Genomic DNA, 20,224 nt, shown 5'->3' on the forward strand with positions numbered 1-20,224 from the left:
CTTTACCAGTTCCCTCTTGATAGTCAATGAGAGAGCTGCCTCGATGTAGGGCTTTTCCTTGCTTGAGCGATATGAGTTTATTACTAACTATCGAACACACACAAATAATCCGAGGTCTTAAAGAGAAAAAATATATCCCTAAAAAGCAGGTGCCTACTGCAAGAGTGTTTAGATAGAAATAGAAAACAAAAGAAGTACATTAGAAAGAGAAATGAACCTTCATTGTCTCAGGATACCCATCAATCATCAATGTGATCATTATCATCATTTGGGTTATCCAAACAACCTCCAGTTGTCCTCTTGATCATAGAGGAATACCAGGTTTATTGTAACCTCTTTCTGGATCGTTCACGGAGAGAACAAGGAGTACAGAAGGAAGATAACAGTGAAAGACGTTATCTACTCTTTTATAGAGTCACCATTTAGAGTGAGTATCTAGAGTGAATAAGTGCAGTGCAAACAAAATATGTGATTAAAAAAGAATTCGCAATAGAGACGCACTTCTTAACACATGTGTAAAGTCAAATGCGATCCTTTCTTAAAAACAATCATACAGCAGTTGTCAGAGAGCAACTGCTACCATTGGTCGACATGTTTCAGCCGGCTGGACAGATTGTCCTCGGCTTTCTTCAGGACCTTAATTATTGAAAGAACTGTATTCAGCTACTGCAATCTCACCAATATTGGTTGCAAAGTGATATTGAATTATTTATGGATCTAAAAAGGAAATTCTTTCTTTGTTGAATTCCACTGTGAATTTAAGAAATTCATTTCACCTCTCCAAATTACCAATATATTGTCGATATATCGCTTCCATAAGCGAAGCGACTCAAAATGGGAATTGTTAGTGTTCAGAACATGATTTTGTTCAAAGGAGTGGACGTATAGATTGGCCAGAGATGGTGCAAAAATACTGCCCATACTGGTACCGGACACTTGTAAGAAGATGTTATCTTCAAATCGAAAGAAATTTTCTTTCATTGCCACTTGGGCACATGCCATTATGAAGTGAACTGATGTTATAGAATCCAAAGTGGTATCTGAAAGAATCTGAGATACAGTGTCCAGAGTTTCATCTTGTGGAATTGATGTATATAGAGATTCAACATCGAAAGATACTAAACAATCCAGCCCGGGATCAAAGTCGATCTCTGGTAACAACCGAAGCACGTCTTTAGTATCTTGGAGGAAAGTATGCATTTTTTTGTCAAGTGGTCTTAAGAAATGATCGACAAATGCAGATAAAGGTTCCAAAAGTGATCCTATACCCGATATTATAGGTCTGCCAGGAGGTGGACGTTGTGTTTTGTGTATCAAAAGATATGTGAGTTGTATGTGACTGCGAAGATTGCATCTACTTTCCACTTTTTCGTATTCATTCAAACTAACACCGATTGTCTGCTTCTAGACCTGCTGAAGATACCTTATGTAGATAGAGAATTTTCAGGTTTCATTTCTTCTAAAATTGCCATACTCTCTCATTTAGCAATTACATATGAGAGAATAAGAGTAACCTCCATTTAATTTAGATATATGGAATATATTTATAATATTGATTTTGGTTCGTTATTTTGCTAGAGCGGGGCCTCATAGACAGGAGCTGATGCCCGGTGAGGTTATGTCAAACCCCTGTGTTTTACAGGTGAGCATTTTTTCTTTGGTGATAATACGGATGATTATCAATTATATATAGCTACATATTAGTTATATATTTTATTTACAATTTTTATTTTTTCAAACTGTACTGACAGGTGTTTTTCAGATGAACTTCACGTTAATGCAGAGGAGTTCTGTATAAATCCTAACTGTATGCTAAATAATTCAATATTTCTTTGCAACCAATATTGGTGTGATTGCAGTAGCTGAATACAGTTCTTTCAATAATTAAGGTTCTGAAGAAAGCCGAGGACAATCTGTCCAGCTGGCTGAAACATGTCGACCAATGGTAGCAGTTGCTCTCTGACAACTGCTGTATGATTGTTTTTAAGAAAGGATCGCATTTGACTTTACACATGTGTTAAGAAGTGCGTCTCTATTGCGAATTCTTTTTTAATCACATATTTTGTTTGCACTGCACTTATTCACTCTAGATACTCACTCTAGATTGTGGTAAATAATTTAATTACCGGTACTTAATTTGATGCGGAAAATTAATAAGAATAGCTCAGTAAAATAAGAGGCAGAATCCGTGGTATTAGAGATTCGGAACGGCTTTATTCCTATACAAAGGAACACAATTCGAATTATGGGCCTTCTATTCCATCACCACGAAAGTTCAGGAAGGAAGGAACATACATTATTGACAGGTAATCATTTTTATAGAAGAGGCATAACAGTGAAACAGATGCAGCAGGCGTAACAGTTGATAACAGAGATAAAGACATACATGCGTAACTAAAATGGGTGTAACTAGGCGTAACTAAAGAACGTCATTAGGTATGATGTCACAAATGGGTGGTTCCATGAAAGAATTTCGCAATGTCAGCAAAAATACTTGGCAGAGATGTGCGCGCAGCAGCATGACGTGTGATTTGACGTGCAACTAGGGGGAGAGAGGGACTTGACATTTAGCTCTACATGTGGAGACAGAAGTCTGGGGTTATGTCAACCTAATCCCAAATCATATCTAATATCCTATGTTTAAAGAACTGTGTTATCCAAAAAGAGAGGTCTCTTAGGATAGAATCTTATTCTATACTGACTATACTGACTGTTAGTGCGTGTACAAGCGTCTAAGTGTCTACACTAGATGCGAGGGGGTAGGAATATTCCATGGTAACAGGGCTATGAATTACTTGCATGAGGGCAGCGAGGCCTGGCCCTTTGCGCGGTAGCTGGAGGAATGTTTACCTAAACTACTAGACAGGAATGCATCGGATGAGGGGCGGAGGAGATAATCTTGAAGGTGAAATACAGTTTTCTGGCAGGCTACGGGCTGGATCAGGCACCGTTAGCCGCGCAGGGAGTAAGACAAAGTTCATGGTCACAGATGCAGGCTCAGACTGGAGCTTTCAGAGGCAGAAGGCAGGAAAAGGCTTGAAGACAGAATTCGGGCCTACTCGCCTGAATCTGTAGAAATGTGGAAAGTGAACCACATAAAGTCGGTGGCCTTTCATACTTAGGAAAGGAATATCTGACCCATTCATGGCGGATCTGAAAGAGGACATGTTGACGGTGGACGCACATGTGTTTGCGTCTTCATAACTGGAACTGGAGGGAACATACATGTACTTGTAACTTATACATGAAACCGTTGGGGTCCAAGATAGGGGACATAACCGACCATAAAAATCCATATTTCCACATTCCCTCCTTGTCCCCTACTGGCCCTTAGGAGATATCAATCTTCATCAATCCATCGATCTGTTCATATAACATCATTTGTTCTTCTTTCTTCTTCCGGGATCTCGAATGAAAACTTGGATGTGGGATACACGAGGTGGCACACAGACCACAAATCGCTGGCCCACATTGTAGACATAAGCAGCAACTGAATAGTATGAGAAAGCCAATACCTAGGAAGGAGAGCATTCTCCATCCCCAGGCTGACAACACGCCCCAGAACCAACCGGACCAAGTCCAGGTGCCTGGACTCTGGTGTATCTGGCTTACAATCTTATGAAGGCGGGTTATGGCTTTATATACTGACGGCGAATTTTCTGGTATGAAAATGCAACAACTTGATCCGATGACCCTACAAGCTCCGCCCCTATCGGCCAGGATGACGTCAAGGACAAGACGATTTTGAAGCACAACAATCCGCATAGCAGACTGCTCTTCTGTTAAATTGCCTAAGGCGGAAATAGTTTCGTTCACTACTGCTTCAAGGGTTCTGGTTAATCTACGTATCAACTTACTATTAGTGACTGTACCTATATAGGGGAAGAAACCTTTATTGAAATCTGTGTATTTTTCCCATGCTGTTTCAGTGTAATCGACGATTGGGAGATCTCTCTGCTGTCTATTGTGTACTAAATGAGTATTTCTATGATAATCAGGAGGAGCTAGGAAAACAGGTGGTAGGAGGAATGCTATGTAACAGGTACCATCCCAATCTAGAGGTAGGCGTATATATGCGGTCTGGCCACATATAAAGTAGGAATGACGAGAAGCTCTAAATGTAGACTTGCCTTGATCACTGAATTTTATCACAGTGGTGCATTTACTATGGCCCATGTGTATGGAGCCATTCTTTCTTATACATAGTTCCCCTTTTACTGGGAATACGGACATGGCGGACAAGATTGGTGTAGCTTCAGATTCAACGTTCAGGATCATGAGGTTAAGTGTAAAATTACCTAATCCGTATACTTCATTTTCTAGATCAGTTCCTGTTCTTTTGGGAAGTCGCTCCTTGTTAGGGTAGCAGACTTTAAGCAAAACTAAGTTCAGGTTTCCCCATACCCAGTTGTCTTGATAAACTGCGGAATCCGAATCTAGGGAATTGATCAAACTAAACCATGCTCCACAGGAGCCATTGTGTGTGAACGGATAGGGAAAGAGGGGCAAAACTCCCTTATAGTTCTGATAGGGAGGGAGTCGGCCACATATCCAACAATTTGTGGCATTGCTGGTTTGATGGGAATGATGTAGCATACTAATGAAAGTGTTATTGCGCAGCGCAAATCTATAGGACAACTCATGCGGGGGTAATTCACTAAAAGAATGTTCAGCAGTAACATTGTAAACATGTTTAGAAATAGGATAATATATGTGCAACAATATACTTGCAGTGATTATTAAAAGACTTAAGAAAAACAAAATTAATAACGTCACTGTGCAATGACTACGCAGTGATTTACAGTACGCATGCCTTTTCAACTGCATCTTTCGGTTTCTTTCTCTAGTCAGGTCTAGGGGATACATGTCAGAGACAAATTCGACCGATTCACCTTGGAGAGGACTTAAACAATCAAATTGTCTGACTTATTAGACCGTAATTTTAGTTTGTATAGTTCCTTATCGCTTTGTTCAACCAAAGGAAGCTTTGAGTCAATCGGTGAAGACACGCGAGGTGTAACGTTTACATCAGACGGTAGTCCATGAAATTTCTTGATATGACTTGAATGTAACCATCCTTTGCGACCTTCGATCTTCACGGCTGTCCTCGTGGTGAGTAGTACAAGTTGAGGCGATTTCCACCTAGGATCCAGCTGAGTCTTCCGGTCAAAATTTCGCACTAACACCAGGTCCCCGGGAACTACGTCATGGGGTTTCACCTCGGTGTTGTCGGGAAAGGCTGCAGCTACCTGTGAACGACAAGATTGTAGTGCAGACATCAAGGAAGCCAGGTAATCTGTCAGCATATTACAGTCAACATCAGTTATTTTGCGTGGTATAGGCGTCCCCCACATATTTGGTGGTCTACCGAAGATCACTTCATACGGGGATAGCCCTGTTCGAGAATGTGCTACCATTCTCATGTAAAAGAGCGCAACTGGTAAGGCTACTACCCAATCGACACCTTTCTCTCTACATATTTTGGACAATCTAATTTTCAGAGTTTGATTATGTCGTTCCACGAGACCTGCTGCCTCGGGGTGTCGGACACAGTGAAATCTCCATTGATAGCCTAACAAAAGTGAAACGTGTTTCATTAGTTCGGATGAGAACGGCTGGCCGTTATCTGAGTAGACAACACGTGGTAAACCGTACCGTGGGAAGAATTCTCGAACTAACTGTTTGGCAGTAGTCGGGGCAGTGTAATCTGAAACCGGGTATGCTTCTGTCCAACGGGAAAGAGCACAGACAACTACGAGAACATATTTGAATCCTCGACATCGTTCCATCTGGATATAATCCATCTGGAGGACTTCAAAAGGGTGATCAGGAGGCTGAAATCCACCCTGTTCTACGGGAATGCTTTTACCTGGGTTAAACTGACAACAGATCATACAGGTACGAACTTTTTGTTTAGCTGCTGCTCGTAAATGTTTGTTGAACCAAATGTGTTGAATGCTGTCTAGCATAGCCTTTTCTCCTAGGTGCGCTGGACTATGTATTGTATTAATGATGACTTGGACCATTGAGTCGGGAAGAAACCATACAGATTTTTCCTTCGTCATCCATCCTTGATTCGTTTGGATCCCTCCTAATTCAGTCCATTTCTTTATTTCGTCTGGTGTAGCATGTGTCTGTATGTCAATTACGTCAAGAGCGGGATCCTTAACCGTCATGCAATGTGTTGGTGTCAGAACTATTGTCTTTGTCATGTCAGATGTGTGAGTTTGAGCAGTCTGTTTAGCTGTTCTATCAGCTAGATCATTGCCTTGGGAAATGATATCAGTAACTTTCGTGTGAGCTTTACATTTCATAATTGATATTGCAGTGGGTAGATGTATTGCATCTAATAAGGCATGAATGAGGGGTCCGTGCTGAATGTGGGCACCGTGAGAAGTTAAATAACCTCTCTCTCGCCACAGCACGCCGAAGTCATGTACAACTCCGAATGCATAACGTGAATCAGTGTATATGTTGACTTTCTTATTTGTGGCTTGAATACAGGCTTGTGTCAGAGCGATGAGCTCTGCTGCTTGAGCTGACAAGGTATTTATGCAATATGTTTCAATGACTTCAGTGTCTGTTGTGACTGCATACGCGGCCACTAGCTCTCCTGTACTTGTTCTCATACATGAACCATCTACATACAACGTCAGGTCTGGATTTGACAATGGGACGTCTGTCAAATCTTGTCTGGGTTTCGTCGTGATAGTAATAACTTCAATACAATCATGTGCTAGTGGGTCTGTTCCGTTAACTGGCAAAAGTGTGGCAGGATTCAATGTACTACAACGTCTGATTTCTATGTGTGGCTGAAACAATGTCAATTCGTAACCGGTAAGTCTTGCTATAGTCAAGTGTTGTGTTTGCGTTCGGTTCACAAGAACCTCTACTGCGTGTGGTACTTGTACTGTCAATGGATGTCCTAATACTATGGCATCGCTTTGTCTGATTGCTAAAGCTGTCGCTGCCACTGATTTCAGGCATGCAGGCAGAGCCTGAGCTACGGGATCTAATGTACTAGAAAAATAAGCACATGGTTTGTGTGATTCTGCTTGTTCCTGTGTGAGTACTGACAAGGCAGTACCTTCGCGTTCTGTAACAAAGAGCGTAAAATGTTTATTGTAACATGGTGTTGCTAAAACAGGTGCTTGACATAAAGCTTTCTTTAGGTTTTCAAAAGCTTGTGTATGTTCCTGAGTCCAAGGGAGGACAGTCGATGTGGCCGCCTCCTGTGTTGTCAACTGAATGAGTGGTTTTGCTAGAAATGCATACTGAGGGATCCACTGCCTACAATATGAAGTGAGGCCTATAAAAGCCCGTAGCTCCTTTTGTGTCTTGGGTATTGGCATGTTAGCAATTAACTGGATGCGATCTGACGTAAGCTGCCTTCCCTCCTTGGACAGCGAGTGCCCAAGGTAAACAACTCGCTGGACACAGAATTGCAGCTTAGAAGGGGACACCTTGTGCCCCTTTTCGGCCAAAAATTGTAAAACCGTCAGTGAGGCTTTTTCACATTCAGGTTCGCTTCTAGCGGTGATCAGCAGATCATCGACATATTGAAGCAGGGCAGTGTTGACTGGCATGTGGATACTGTCAAGTTCTCGTTTCAGTGCTTGGCTATAGATGCTGGGGCTTTCTGTGAATCCTTGAGGTGCGCGTGTGAATTTAAAGCTTCGTCCATTTAAACTAAATCCGAACAAGTATTGGCTTTCCGGATCTATTGGGACACTGAAAAAGGCATTCTTGAGATCAATTACAGAAAAGAATGTTGCTTCGGAATCAATGGCTGTCAGTAATGAAGAAATGTCTGGGACTACGGGGTATTGTGGTACAATACATTTATTTAATTCGCGCAGATCAATAACCAATCGATATACTGGCGGGGCTTTTGGATCAGTTCGTTTAAGAATCGGAATTATCGGGGAATTACATATATTGGAGTCGGTTTCCACAACCACTCCTTGGGTAATAAGATCGTCAATGATTTGCAGTAAAGCCACTACAGCATCTGGGGGTAACTTGTATTGTCGCATTCGTGGTAGTACCACTCCTGTCTTTAGTGTGACTCGATATGGTGTAATGTTCATGCAACCAACATCTGTAGGGCCTTGTGCCCATAAATGTGTGGGTAAAGTCTGCAGTCGGTGATCCATGTCTCGGGACACATAGTGCCCTTTGAAATCACGTAAAAACAATCTTACTCCTTCCGGAGAACAACATATTATAGCTCCTAGAGCTTTCAATGTTTTTATACCTAACAGGTTTTCTGGACATGATTTAGTAAGTAATAAATCTGTAGTTCGTGTCAAGGGACCAATCGTAAGTGGAAGAGGCTGTGATACTTCGTTAATGATAGGTTTTCCTGAAAAACCAAGGGAAATATTCTGTGAGCCTGAGAGGGGTGCCCCTGGAACTTCACTACGTTTTATGGTTGTTCGGCTTGCCCCTGTATCAAGTAAAAATTTTCTATCTTGGCCTAATAGTTCACTGTGTACATAAGGTCCTTCTTGATCCACAGGGACCTCGATAAGGGGTAAGCCAACTTCCCTCTCTAGGCTGTTTCATGAGTATCGTTGATAATCAGGATAGTCATACTGTGCGGTCTGGTACATCTGTTGTGTCGTTGTTTGTGTGGCAGCAATAGGCTGCGGTGGTGGAGCTGGCATAGACTGTTGCGGAGCTGGCATGGACTGTGCATGCTGCGGGGCTCCTTGTTGGTTCTGATCCTGTCTAAGTGGCCGTGGTCTTTCTTTTGTATTACCTATGGCGATATTATGTTTTAAAACTGGACAATCGTGTACATAATGACCTGGCTGTTTACAATAGTTGCATGTCCCTTTTACAGAACCTGCTGAAACACTGGACTGTGTCATACCCTTTTTATGACCGTCAGCTGGAACTGTCTGGGAAACTAGCATTTTCATTTTCGTGTCTTTCATGCGTCTTTGTTCATGTTCTTGTTCCTCTCTAATTCTATTGTGATGGTACTGTAGCATTTGTAACATTTGTGACGGAGTGTTACCTTGCCAGGTACTCTCGAATTTCAATACTCTATTCTTAACTTGGGGCAAGGCATTTTCAACTAATTTTGTCACAAACAGATGTGGATACGATTCGCTACTTGCTTTTATTCCACTATTTATACCAAAACATTTTTCGAATCGGGCATAGAAATCACTAGTGTCTTCATCTTGCTTTTGTTTACAGGCTGAGATTGCACCCCAGTCTTCCTTTTTCGTAGTTAATAAACGTGGCAGTACCTGTACTAATAAACCTGGTAGTATTTTGGTCTTTTCCCCAAGCCCTAAACCTGGACCTCGAGCTGTTTCTTCGTTTTCTAATGCTGTCCAATCTATCTTTTGGTCTCCCACCTCCCAATCCTTTTCTTTGAGTTTTTCGTAAATGCCCGCAGGCATTAATACCTTTAATATTTTCATAATGTCGGGATAGGTATACTCTCCCATGAGCAACATGTCTTTAATTTCACGGTGGAAACCCGCTGGGTCTTTGTCATGACTGGGTACCACTTTCTTCATTTCTAATAGTTTTTCCCGGACTTTATTTGAATTCTCCTTACTTTTCTCTTCCTGTCTGAGTGCTTTTTCTGTACGTCTATATGATTCTTTACGCCATAATTCAATGGCATCTTTCTGTGATTGTCTAGCTTTCTTTTTCCATAATTCTTCTTCTACTTTCATGATGCAATCTGCGTCCCAGGTCCCAGCTGCGGGCCACCTCTGACTTTCTGGTAATTCCTTAGTGTAGTCTACCCATAAATCAAGAAATAATATGGCGTCTAGGCCATGTTTATGATACATGAAGTACCCTGGAGTGTCCCTAGGAGGAATGGGAACAGCTTCTTCGAGTACCCCTTTTCTAGTTTTGATCTGTCTTAATTTCGAAAAGAGCGGCATATTGAGAACTGATCTGAGACCTAATTTTGAACACGTTTAATACAACAAAACACAATAATGAACAGTCATTCACACCACAATATGCTGAACGTATTTAAAACATTTAACATTTAATGAACAACAATGATGGCCATTTAGGGAACTAGTCACTAAGCATAATACTCGGCACTAACTAGGTAATTCTGAATTATATACTAGACATACTAGATATACTGCTAAACAGTACAGATACACTGCTGAAACAGTGCAGACCGGATTTGTGTACCCAAACCCGTCTTGACCGGCACAACCTATGTGCACGTCAGAACGCCTCCCCGGCAATGGTACTCACCGGGTAGCTCGGAACGGAAGGCCTCGGAACTGAACTGAACTGGACTTGGACCGGACTGGACTCGACTCGATACTTCGGAACTTCGGAACTTGGTGGGCCTCTGTATACCTCGGATCTTGCTCTCTCAGCTAGGCTCTGGTCGGGATACTTCGCACTTCTCACCGCCTCGTCTGGGTGTTGATCGCAGCCTCAGTTACCCCCGCTCGGCAGGAGGGAGATACAGGAAATCCTGTGGGTACGCGTTGTTGTCCGTCCAGCTGTGGCAGGAGACCGGGCCTGCAACGCACCTCCGGCGCGTGAGATGAGGAAGTGTCCCTATTCGGGCGCCATATATGTGGTAAATAATTTAATTACCGGTACTTAATTTGATGCGGAAAATTAATAAGAATAGCTCAGTAAAATAAGAGGCAGAATCCGTGGTATTAGAGATTCGGAACGGCTTTATTCCTATACAAAGGAACACAATTCGAATTATGGGCCTTCTATTCCATCACCACGAAAGTTCAGGAAGGAAGGAACATACATTATTGACAGGTAATCATTTTTATAGAAGAGGCATTACAGTGAAACAGATGCAGCAGGCGTAACAGTTGATAACAGAGATAAAGACATACATGCGTAACTAAAATGGGTGTAACTAGGCGTAACTAAAGAACGTCATTAGGTATGATGTCACAAATGGGTGGTTCCATGAAAGAATTTCGCAATGTCAGCAAAAATACTTGGCAGAGATGTGCGCGCAGCAGCATGACGTGTGATTTGACGTGCAACTAGGGGGAGAGAGGGACTTGACATTTAGCTCTACATGTGGAGACAGAAGTCTGGGGTTATGTCAACCTAATCCCAAATCATATCTAATATCCTATGTTTAAAGAACTGTGTTATCCAAAAAGAGAGGTCTCTTAGGATAGAATCTTATTCTATACTGACTATACTGACTGTTAGTGCGTGTACAAGCGTCTAAGTGTCTACACTAGATGCGAGGGGGTAGGAATATTCCATGGTAACAGGGCTATGAATTACTTGCATGAGGGCAGCGAGGCCTGGCCCTTTGCGCGGTAGCTGGAGGAATGTTTACCTAAACTACTAGACAGGAATGCATCGGATGAGGGGCGGAGGAGATAATCTTGAAGGTGAAATACAGTTTTCTGGCAGGCTACGGGCTGGATCAGGCACCGTTAGCCGCGCAGGGAGTAAGACAAAGTTCATGGTCACAGATGCAGGCTCAGACTGGAGCTTTCAGAGGCAGAAGGCAGGAAAAGGCTTGAAGACAGAATTCGGGCCTACTCGCCTGAATCTGTAGAAATGTGGAAAGTGAACCACATAAAGTCGGTGGCCTTTCATACTTAGGAAAGGAATATCTGACCCATTCATGGCGGATCTGAAAGAGGACATGTTGACGGTGGACGCACATGTGTTTGCGTCTTCATAACTGGAACTGGAGGGAACATACATGTACTTGTAACTTATACATGAAACCGTTGGGGTCCAAGATAGGGGACATAACCGACCATAAAAATCCATATTTCCACAAGATGGTGACTCTATAAAAGAGTATTTAACGTCTTTCACTGTTATCTTCCTTCTGTCCTCCTTGTTCTCTCCGTGAACGATCCAGAAAGAGGTTACAATAAACCTGGTATTCCTCTATGATCAAGAGGACAACTGGAGGTTGTTTGGATAACCCAAATGATGATAATGATCACATTGATGATTGATGGGTATCCTGAGACAATGAAGGTTCATTTCTCTTTCAAATGTACTTCTTTTGTTTTCTATTTCTATCTAAACACTCTTGCAGTAGACACCTGCTTTTTAGAGATATATTTTTTCTTTTTAAGACCTCGGATTATTTGTGTGTGTTCGATGTATTGGATAGGGGAATTAATCCGACAGGGTCTCTAAATTCCCTTAGACCACTTTGTTGTGTGATATAATTTTATTACTAACTACCCATGTGATTGTTTTGTCATTGTAGCTTTATCTTCCAACCTACGTTTCTGCTTTATGCACTTTGTTCACAAGTTTCTTAAAAGTATAGCAACTCATGTTCATTTGCCATAAATCTTGGATACCAAGATTATGTATACCTTCCTGCAGGAATTTGGCAAATTGACCTTTCCCCCTTGTTAGATGTATCCCTGCGCAGATGAGTTTAGCCAGCGATCCCTCTGGGGCACTCTGCAGTCGATAGCAGCACTTCATGAAGGCCCCTTGCTTGGCTAGTGATTGGTTTACCAGGACAAATTCTAACCTTGATTGGGCGGGAGAGGCAGACCTTGGCATCTGGAATGCTCGTTTTTATGTTCATATTGTGCAAGTTTCTCCAGCAGGTCCGGATCTTCACCCAGCATTATCTCGCCTCTATATGATTAGGTTGCAATCAGTATTGATTTGATCATTGTTATCAACGCATTTAGATGATGGCCCCACAGACTTTTCCTCCTGGTTTGAGAAGGCCAAGTTTAAGGCCTCAGTTTTTGCAATGATAGCATTTTTAGATACATCTATGTTGTAACTTCATCATGTTGGACCCATTGAAGCGCCATTTCTCATCTTTTGCTATGCATCGTTTCAGCGGCATAACTTTAAGTTTCTTGAGGTTGATTTCCAACTGGTTATTTACTGAGTACTCAGCGAGCCTGTTGATCAGCCTCTGTAGGCTCACATGATTATTGCTCAACAATAGTAGATTGTCTCTGTACAGGATGTTGCTAAACTGTTGAGACCCGAGGCTTGGTGCGTGAGACACCACTTCTGCCAGGGAAGCTCACAGATCCCCGATGAACCAATTAAACAACAGCGGCGCCAACACACATCCCTGTTCCAATTCAATGGCGGTATTAACCTCTCTTGATAAATGGCACCTGTCCCCCACCTTGATCTTTACACAGGATTTTGTGTATATTCGCTGGATGGTCATTAAATGGTTTTGTGGAATTCCCCAACGGAATAGTTTTTCCCAGAGCAGGCCTCGACGGACGTAGTCAAAGGCCATTTTGAAGTCCACAAAACACATGAAAAGTGACGTCCCACTGTCACGCGCTTTTTTCACTATGAGGTCCGCAGCCATCAAGTTGGTGGTGGTTCCTTGCTTTTTGGTGAACCCTGTTTGCTTCATTGTCAACCTTTTTGCCTCAGTCGCTCACTCCTGTAGATTTTCAGTAGTATTGTTGAAAAACATTTGAGGTCCTGTAATTGCTAGGGGAACTAGCTATCCCAACCCTTGAAGATGGGGTCTATCACTGGGCCTCTCCAGCTTTATGGAATGCGTCCCATCTGCAGTATTTGCTTGAACATCGAGTTCAGGAAGCCAGCTCAGGTTGTGGGGTTGTGCTTTTGAAGTGCAGTCAGTATGCCATTAGGGGCAGATGCGCAGTTGGAGTGCAAGTTCTCAATTATTTGTTTCCAAGGCCTCCATTGAAAAGTTCCATTTAGTGGTCTAGGGTGTCAGTAGCACCACTGCTATTGGTTTTCAGGGTCACCCACTCGTGTGGACTTGAGCTGTGATCTTTTACATGTGGGGTCAGACCTGGGCCCGGGACAGAATGGTACTCTGTGCTTCCCTTATAATGTGTTGTTAGGTATTTAACCCATTCTACCTTGCTATTATTAGCATTGTTTGCCACCCTGGGGCCCTTATCAAGCTCAGTCATTAGTTTCCAGAAACTTCTGTGGTCGTTTTGTTTGGAGGAGTAAAGTAGCTTTGCCCACAATGCTTCAGATCTCTCTTTCTTTAGCAGCCATACCACCTTTTCTAGGCTCTTACGCTCCATTCGTAGGCATTTTAGCAATTCTAAATCCTATGGTGAGCTCCACAGTTCACGGAGCACTTTGTTGATCCTTGACCTGATAAGGCGAACCGGTTTTGGCTGGATGATAAAAAGCTTGAGGAAATATTTGTACCTTTCTCCAAATTGTTGGCTGGGTCTCTTGCTGCTTCTATGCCTTTATCGAGTTCTCCTTGCTGGATGATATTTCCTTCAGGATTCCCTTGGCCTCGCTTGCCATGCCTCCAATGCTGTCTAGGCTCCATTCAAGGTGTTTTACATTTTCAATGTCAGCTTAAACCTGCACTATCCGCACCTGATCTGATACGGCCATATCGGTGCTTAGACTGAAGTTTTGCAGGTGAGGCTCACTCTCTGATCAGTGCTTCATTTTAAACTAGACTACTCCACTATACATTCTAATGCTCCCCATTGTGTAGTCAAGGTAGTAGATGGTATCTTGTCCAGGCTGGTGTCCTCAGAGGCGTCCATTGAGTATTACCAGATCAGCTGCTTCGTAGGACTTCAGGTGCCTGTTCCCAAGATTGTCATGGGGTCGATGCAGAGAGTGACTTTGTGCTGACAGCATCTGTAACACCTCATCGCCTGCCTTATGTGTGTCTTGGAAAAGATTCAGATTAAAATCTCCAGTAATTCCCTGGTTTGCCAACTGTTTATCTCCTTTCCACTCCAGGAACAGCTTGATCAGCTTTGCCACTATTTTTTATTTTTCTCTCGGGTTAATGTAAATATTAACCAGAACCAGTGGAGTTGTCTACTGCTTGTCCCATCGCTCCAGACATAGAGCTAGTAACCAGGGTTCTTCTGTATCCTGTGGTGTTACCTTTGCGGATAGTTTTGAGTTCACATAAGTCGCTAACCCAGCTTTTGCCCTTCTGTGGGTGGTGGTTTTGCGAACCCATCTGTTGAATTTAATTACCCTATTTTTTTGCCCCCAAGAGTCATGCACTGTAATTTTCTCAAACTTCTCGAAGTATTCCTTCGTTGTAGAATGTTCAGTTTTTGTAGCAGGAACTCCTAGATTCCTGGCACAGATGTTTAGCTTGTCTTGTTTTTTTGCATGATGCCTCAGAACATGGTCATTCAAGGCTTTACGTTTCAGGATAAATCGCTGATATTTCTGGAGGGTGATTCTTAAACTTCACAGGGATGGTTCACAGGACATCCCTTTTCCACTTGTAGGCTTTCAATTGACAATTCAACATCCTCTATGAGATGCAATGTTGATTTGCTTCAATTAAAGAAATCATTTATGAAAGTAAAGATGATTGGCAAAGCAGTGCCCTGTTAAGCAGTCTGGCAGCCATATACCCCCAGCAGGAGTATACAGCCTATCTGTGTCACAGAAAGGATATCTGCATCTGGTTTGGAATGGGCTATCATTTCACAAGAGGGAGGCCTGGGCCCAAAGTCCACTCCACCCTCTCACATGTAGGGACTAGGATTAGATGGTGAGGTGTGCCTTCATGTCCTTAAGGGCTGTGACTTAAGGTTTACATTTAAATCGCGAATTTAAATCACTGTGTCTGCAACTCCACTCTAACCTCAATTCCAGTAGCTGTGACTCTTTGTGGCCAGAAGCCTGTGCCGCATTTTAAAGTAGAAAGGCAGGGCATGGTTATTCTCACTCCCTTTCGTCTTTTGTCCCAAAAAAACATTTCTGCATGTGTGCAAATAAAAATAAAAGGGATAAGGTGTCCTGTACATATACAAGTTACTGTCTTGTCCTGTACGCTACCACAGCCTTTACCCACATGCCTTCACTTTAACAAAACCAGCGGTCCCTTCTGTAGGAACTAATCTCACAATTTGAGCACTCAGCTGAATAGGACACAAGAGGTACTAATATGGATAGTAGAGCAAATAGACCATCACTCCTTCTCCCGTTTTTACATAGGTTTCAGGTCCTCCTGAGGGTTTGCCCCAAATGTTTATTAACAAAAAATATATAAACCATTAAAACAACACGCACCATCAAGCTGTGGTACAACCTGGGACATAAAACTGTAATGAAGCTAGGACACTATAGTGGTCCTCTAGTTTGTGAATGGTCTTCTTGGAGTCAGGCCTGACATCTCGAATTATGTGACTAACCTTTTGTTCTCTTCTTGCAGGTATGCAGAATTAAGATTCAAGCAGTATTTTAAGGTGAAGCCCGAGGTGACTTCTTTGAGGATCTCAGAGTGACTGTTCATAGCAACACTAGGCACCAGTGGCAGCCTGAGGCCCTTCAAGAACCATCTGGACCATGGTGCACTGATAACGGTTTGACGAATGCAGTCTACTGCAGGAGAAGAACGGCAGCTCATATCTACTGCAAGGACGCCATGTGGGAGGCAGACGCCCCAGATTGAAAGGGGGGGTCCTCTGCACCTGTCAGCACAGCGCTCCTTCTATACCACAGTGTAGGGCGGGGCTTGTCTCATTGCTGCCCCACCCTTGAGGCTGTGGTCTCCATGCTCTCACCCAGAGTTAGCCACAGAGTTCCTCCAGTGCCACAGTGAAGAAGGCTGCCTTCACTCCTCTCCCACCCTCGGAGTGACTGTCACCACCCCTCACCGCAAGCCTCTTCTAACCCATTCTAGAAGGCATGTCACTACCTCCTGATCCAGAGCTTCCATCTCCAGCACTTGAGAAGACTGTCTTTGGGCCGAAACCCTGAACATCCGCTGTCCCACCAAGGGGGGGGAGCCGTCTTGCCCCTCTCACTAGAGTTCCCAACCCACTGCCCTATCCAAAGATAACTTATACCTAAGACCTTGATTATCCTCTGTAGGAGGAAGCAGAGGAAGCCCCTATACTGTGGGCTAGAGCTTCTTCAATCCCACACAAGAGAGGACTGTCGGGCCCTCACCCAGAGCCAACTCTAAACCACACAGAAAGCCTGGCTTACTGCCCTCTTACGCCCGACTCCGAGCACCCAGAGATACCGTAGTCACAAAGGAGATTATGTCTTACCAAATCACCCACAGCAAACCCTAACCCACATTAAAGGTCTGACCAACCCGGCACCCAGAACTTCTCCTGTCTCACACTGGAAGGCCCAATCTTAACCCATTCAGCAACAGCACTTCTGGCTTGTCTCATACTGTAGGGTGGCATTTTACACCACTCAGGGATACGTCCCTGGACCCAGTCCCAAAGTGCAGGTGGCCATCTTACTCCCCACAAACCCCCACGCAGAGCTGCCTTTAAAACACATTGGAGGCCTGGCTTACCAGTATGGGCGTCCGCAGAAATTTTTCCAGGGGGGGAGGGGGGTGGGGGGGGGGGAAATTTTAACTTCATCACCTTCCTCCGACATGATGTGTGCCAGGTGGGGCACAAGAAACAATGGGGTGCAGGAGGAACCATTGGGGGCAGAAATTTCAGAAATGAAACAATACCGGACAGGCAGCAAACCAAAATATATAGGTTGTCAAAAAGCCCTAAATCTTCATGTTTTAATCTATTCTGAATTCTGAACACGAAGTAAAAAAGTAAATAATTGATCTCATTCTCTTCTCAAACTAAGCGCAGGACAGAGAGAGGCTGCTTCTCTCTCTGAACTCTCTCTCCGTCTGGCTGGAGAGGAGCCTGCCAGTGTTGCCAGATTTTCAGCCCAAAGACGCTCAAATATAAGCCCAAATTCAGCCCAGCGCAGACCAGTGTAAGCCCAAAAACCAGCCCAAAGTCGAAAGTCTGCTTTCTTTAGAAGCTAAAGCTATGAGTTACAATTTTGGATGTGATGCATCAATGTACCTTTCAAATGTACACTTCCTAATATATTGCAAAGCATGCATCCCGTAGGAGACAGACTGATCCACCAAACAGACAATAGCATCAGGTGAGAAAGCTCTACTCATCTAGGCACAGCGGACGCATACTTTAAATAATTATTAATAGGTAAGCAAATAGCTGCACTGTACAGCCAGAGCTAAACATGATAACCACTTCATTGGGTAGTGGCTTAAGGAGCACACAGCCATGCAAAGAAACTATTCATACACCAGCTATGACTGCCAAAAATCGCCCTGGGTAGGTAAAATAAAGCTTGATGCCTAGCACATTCTGATAAAGACAACTTGAATTCATGGTCATCACGCACATTTTCAGAGCAATCTTTCGTTTTAACGTAGAGAATTCGGCCACATATGTAAATGTTTACCAAATCCACAACATGTCAAGCCAAAGCAGCAACATGCAGCATCTGCTAACCTTTGCAGCATTTCTACAGGGTGACCCTTATCTGATTTTCAGAGGTATGATATAAAGAGGGAGGCCAGCTTTAGGTACAAGTGAAGATGGTGAAACATTAAAGGAAAACGGGGTTCTCCATCCAAATAAAGCATTACAAACTGAGAATGTTGTGTTCCTTTCTTTTTTAAACATAGTAAGCATAAGGTTTTGCAAAGTACAAACCTAGCTACAGACCAACTGTTGGTTATATAAAACAGGGGTGATACAAAGTTTTTTGGGGGGGGAAGGGTTGATGTAGGAGAGTAGGATCTGCTTCACATGGGTATCCCCACTTTTTGCTGGTGTTTCACTGTTTTTCGACCTTAGTCTGGCTGTGGCCCTGCTAATCAAGACCCCAGCCTAGCTGCTTCCTCTCTAAAATGGTTTCCATGTACATTAAGTACCTTTCTAATTGGATTCTGGAGTGCCTTATAAGCTCCTAGTATATGGTATACTATGTACCTTGGGCATAGGTACCTCAGAGGCCTACCAGGGTCTGAAGCATGTATTATGCTATCCCTGGGAAGCACTCCAAAATGACACCACAGGTCTGCTACTGCAGCATAGGTAAAGTGGTGCTTGCTCCCCTTACAGTGGTATAGGCTACCTATATCACTACCATTGCACACACATATAAAACCTATAAGTCACTCCTATGGCAGGCCTTAACAATCCTGAAGGCAGAGTTCTTGGTTTTTATGTGAGAGGGTGCCCCTGCATGAGCATCGCCCCTCTGCAGCGTTCGGGGTACCTCCTCTAATGCTGTTTGTGGTGCAGCCTGACCATATACTCTTAAGTGCATTATAACCTCACGGTAAATGCTAACTTTGGACTGGCTGCACGGAAACATGTCGTGTTTGGTGTCAAACACTATGAAATACTACACCCCCCCCCCGCCAGTTCTGGCGGCGGGGGTAGCATTCCACCCTTCTAGAGGGAGAGACATGTTCACACTGGTCTAACCCGGTAAAGACTTTCTACAGCCCTGGCATCACAAAATGGATGCCACTGCCACAGACACGGGTCTGGCCTCCTGCTGCTGGCCAAAACTCTGGCAGGGGTGGCCTGGACAATAGGTTTCCTGTCCCAGGGAGGTGTAACCACCTCCCCAGACAGGCAGATGTGTATTGGGGCTGGGCGGGAGCACTCTCTGGTGCTTTGAAGTCCTGCACTGGGGGCACACTTGGTGTCCCTGTGCATAGTCCAGTTCAAACCGGTTGCAGGGGCTACCTGCCCCTGCTCTGGCACGAAACTGGACAAAGGAAATGGGTGTATCCACCCCTCTTTCCAAACCCTCCCATAAGGTGGGTCCCTAGAGTATGTCCAACCCCCAAACTTTGTATAAGTATGGGAGCCCAGTCCTTGCGACTTTAGATTACCCTGGACGAAACTCTGCAACATATATCCTGGACCTTCGACGTTCTACTTTAACTAGAAGACTGAAGAAATCTCCCTTGGGGTCAAGGAGTGACTTCCCTGCTTGGCAGGCACCAAAGAAGCAACTGTCTGGTCTACCATTCTGAAGCCCCCGCCGGAGACCGAAGTCTCTGCATCCCCAGAGGTGGATTTCTAGACTTCCCTGAGGCTAACCTGAGTCCACAGCAAAGCTGAGGCCCGTGGCTATCGTGGGTGACGTGAAACTGTGACCCCTGGACACAGTGATCTTTAGCTGATCCATCATCTTCCTGGTCTTCCTTGAAGTTGTGCTTTGAGCTCCGAGTAGCCCCAGCCTTGAGCACCTCCTACACCGAAGATATCTGGCCTCCACTCCACGAGTGACCCTGGGCCAGTTTTCAGTGCGACCGCTCGAGGCTCCTTCGCAATCGCTAGCCCGTTGGCTAGTAGGTCCCCACGAAGGCATCTCCTCTTCTGATTGGGCTTTTCTGGTTGCTCCAGACGTGCCCCAACTTACCCTCGCTGGGTGAGTCCCCCAGACCTTGCTGGTCTGCACCAACGTCCTTCCTCTG

General features: G+C 44.0%; 1 protein-coding gene across 1 annotated transcript in view; it reads left to right on the forward strand.

Moving 5' to 3' along the window:
- The window catches only part of LOC146869053 (E3 ubiquitin-protein ligase TRIM11-like), a 58,954-nt gene extending 40,577 nt beyond the window's left edge, over nucleotides 1–18,377 (forward strand). Inside the window, exon 4 of the mRNA XM_085599786.1 lies at nucleotides 16,154–18,377. Within this exon, the coding sequence (XP_085455912.1) occupies nucleotides 16,154–16,186 (33 nt within the window). The 3' untranslated portion in view covers nucleotides 16,187–18,377. The remainder of the gene's footprint in view (nucleotides 1–16,153) is intronic.
- The last annotated feature ends 1,847 nt before the right edge of the window (nucleotides 18,378–20,224 follow it).

Source organism: Triturus cristatus, chromosome 1_1 (assembly GCF_964204655.1).
Source record: "Triturus cristatus chromosome 1_1, aTriCri1.1, whole genome shotgun sequence".
Taxonomy (NCBI): Eukaryota; Metazoa; Chordata; class Amphibia; order Caudata; family Salamandridae; genus Triturus; species Triturus cristatus.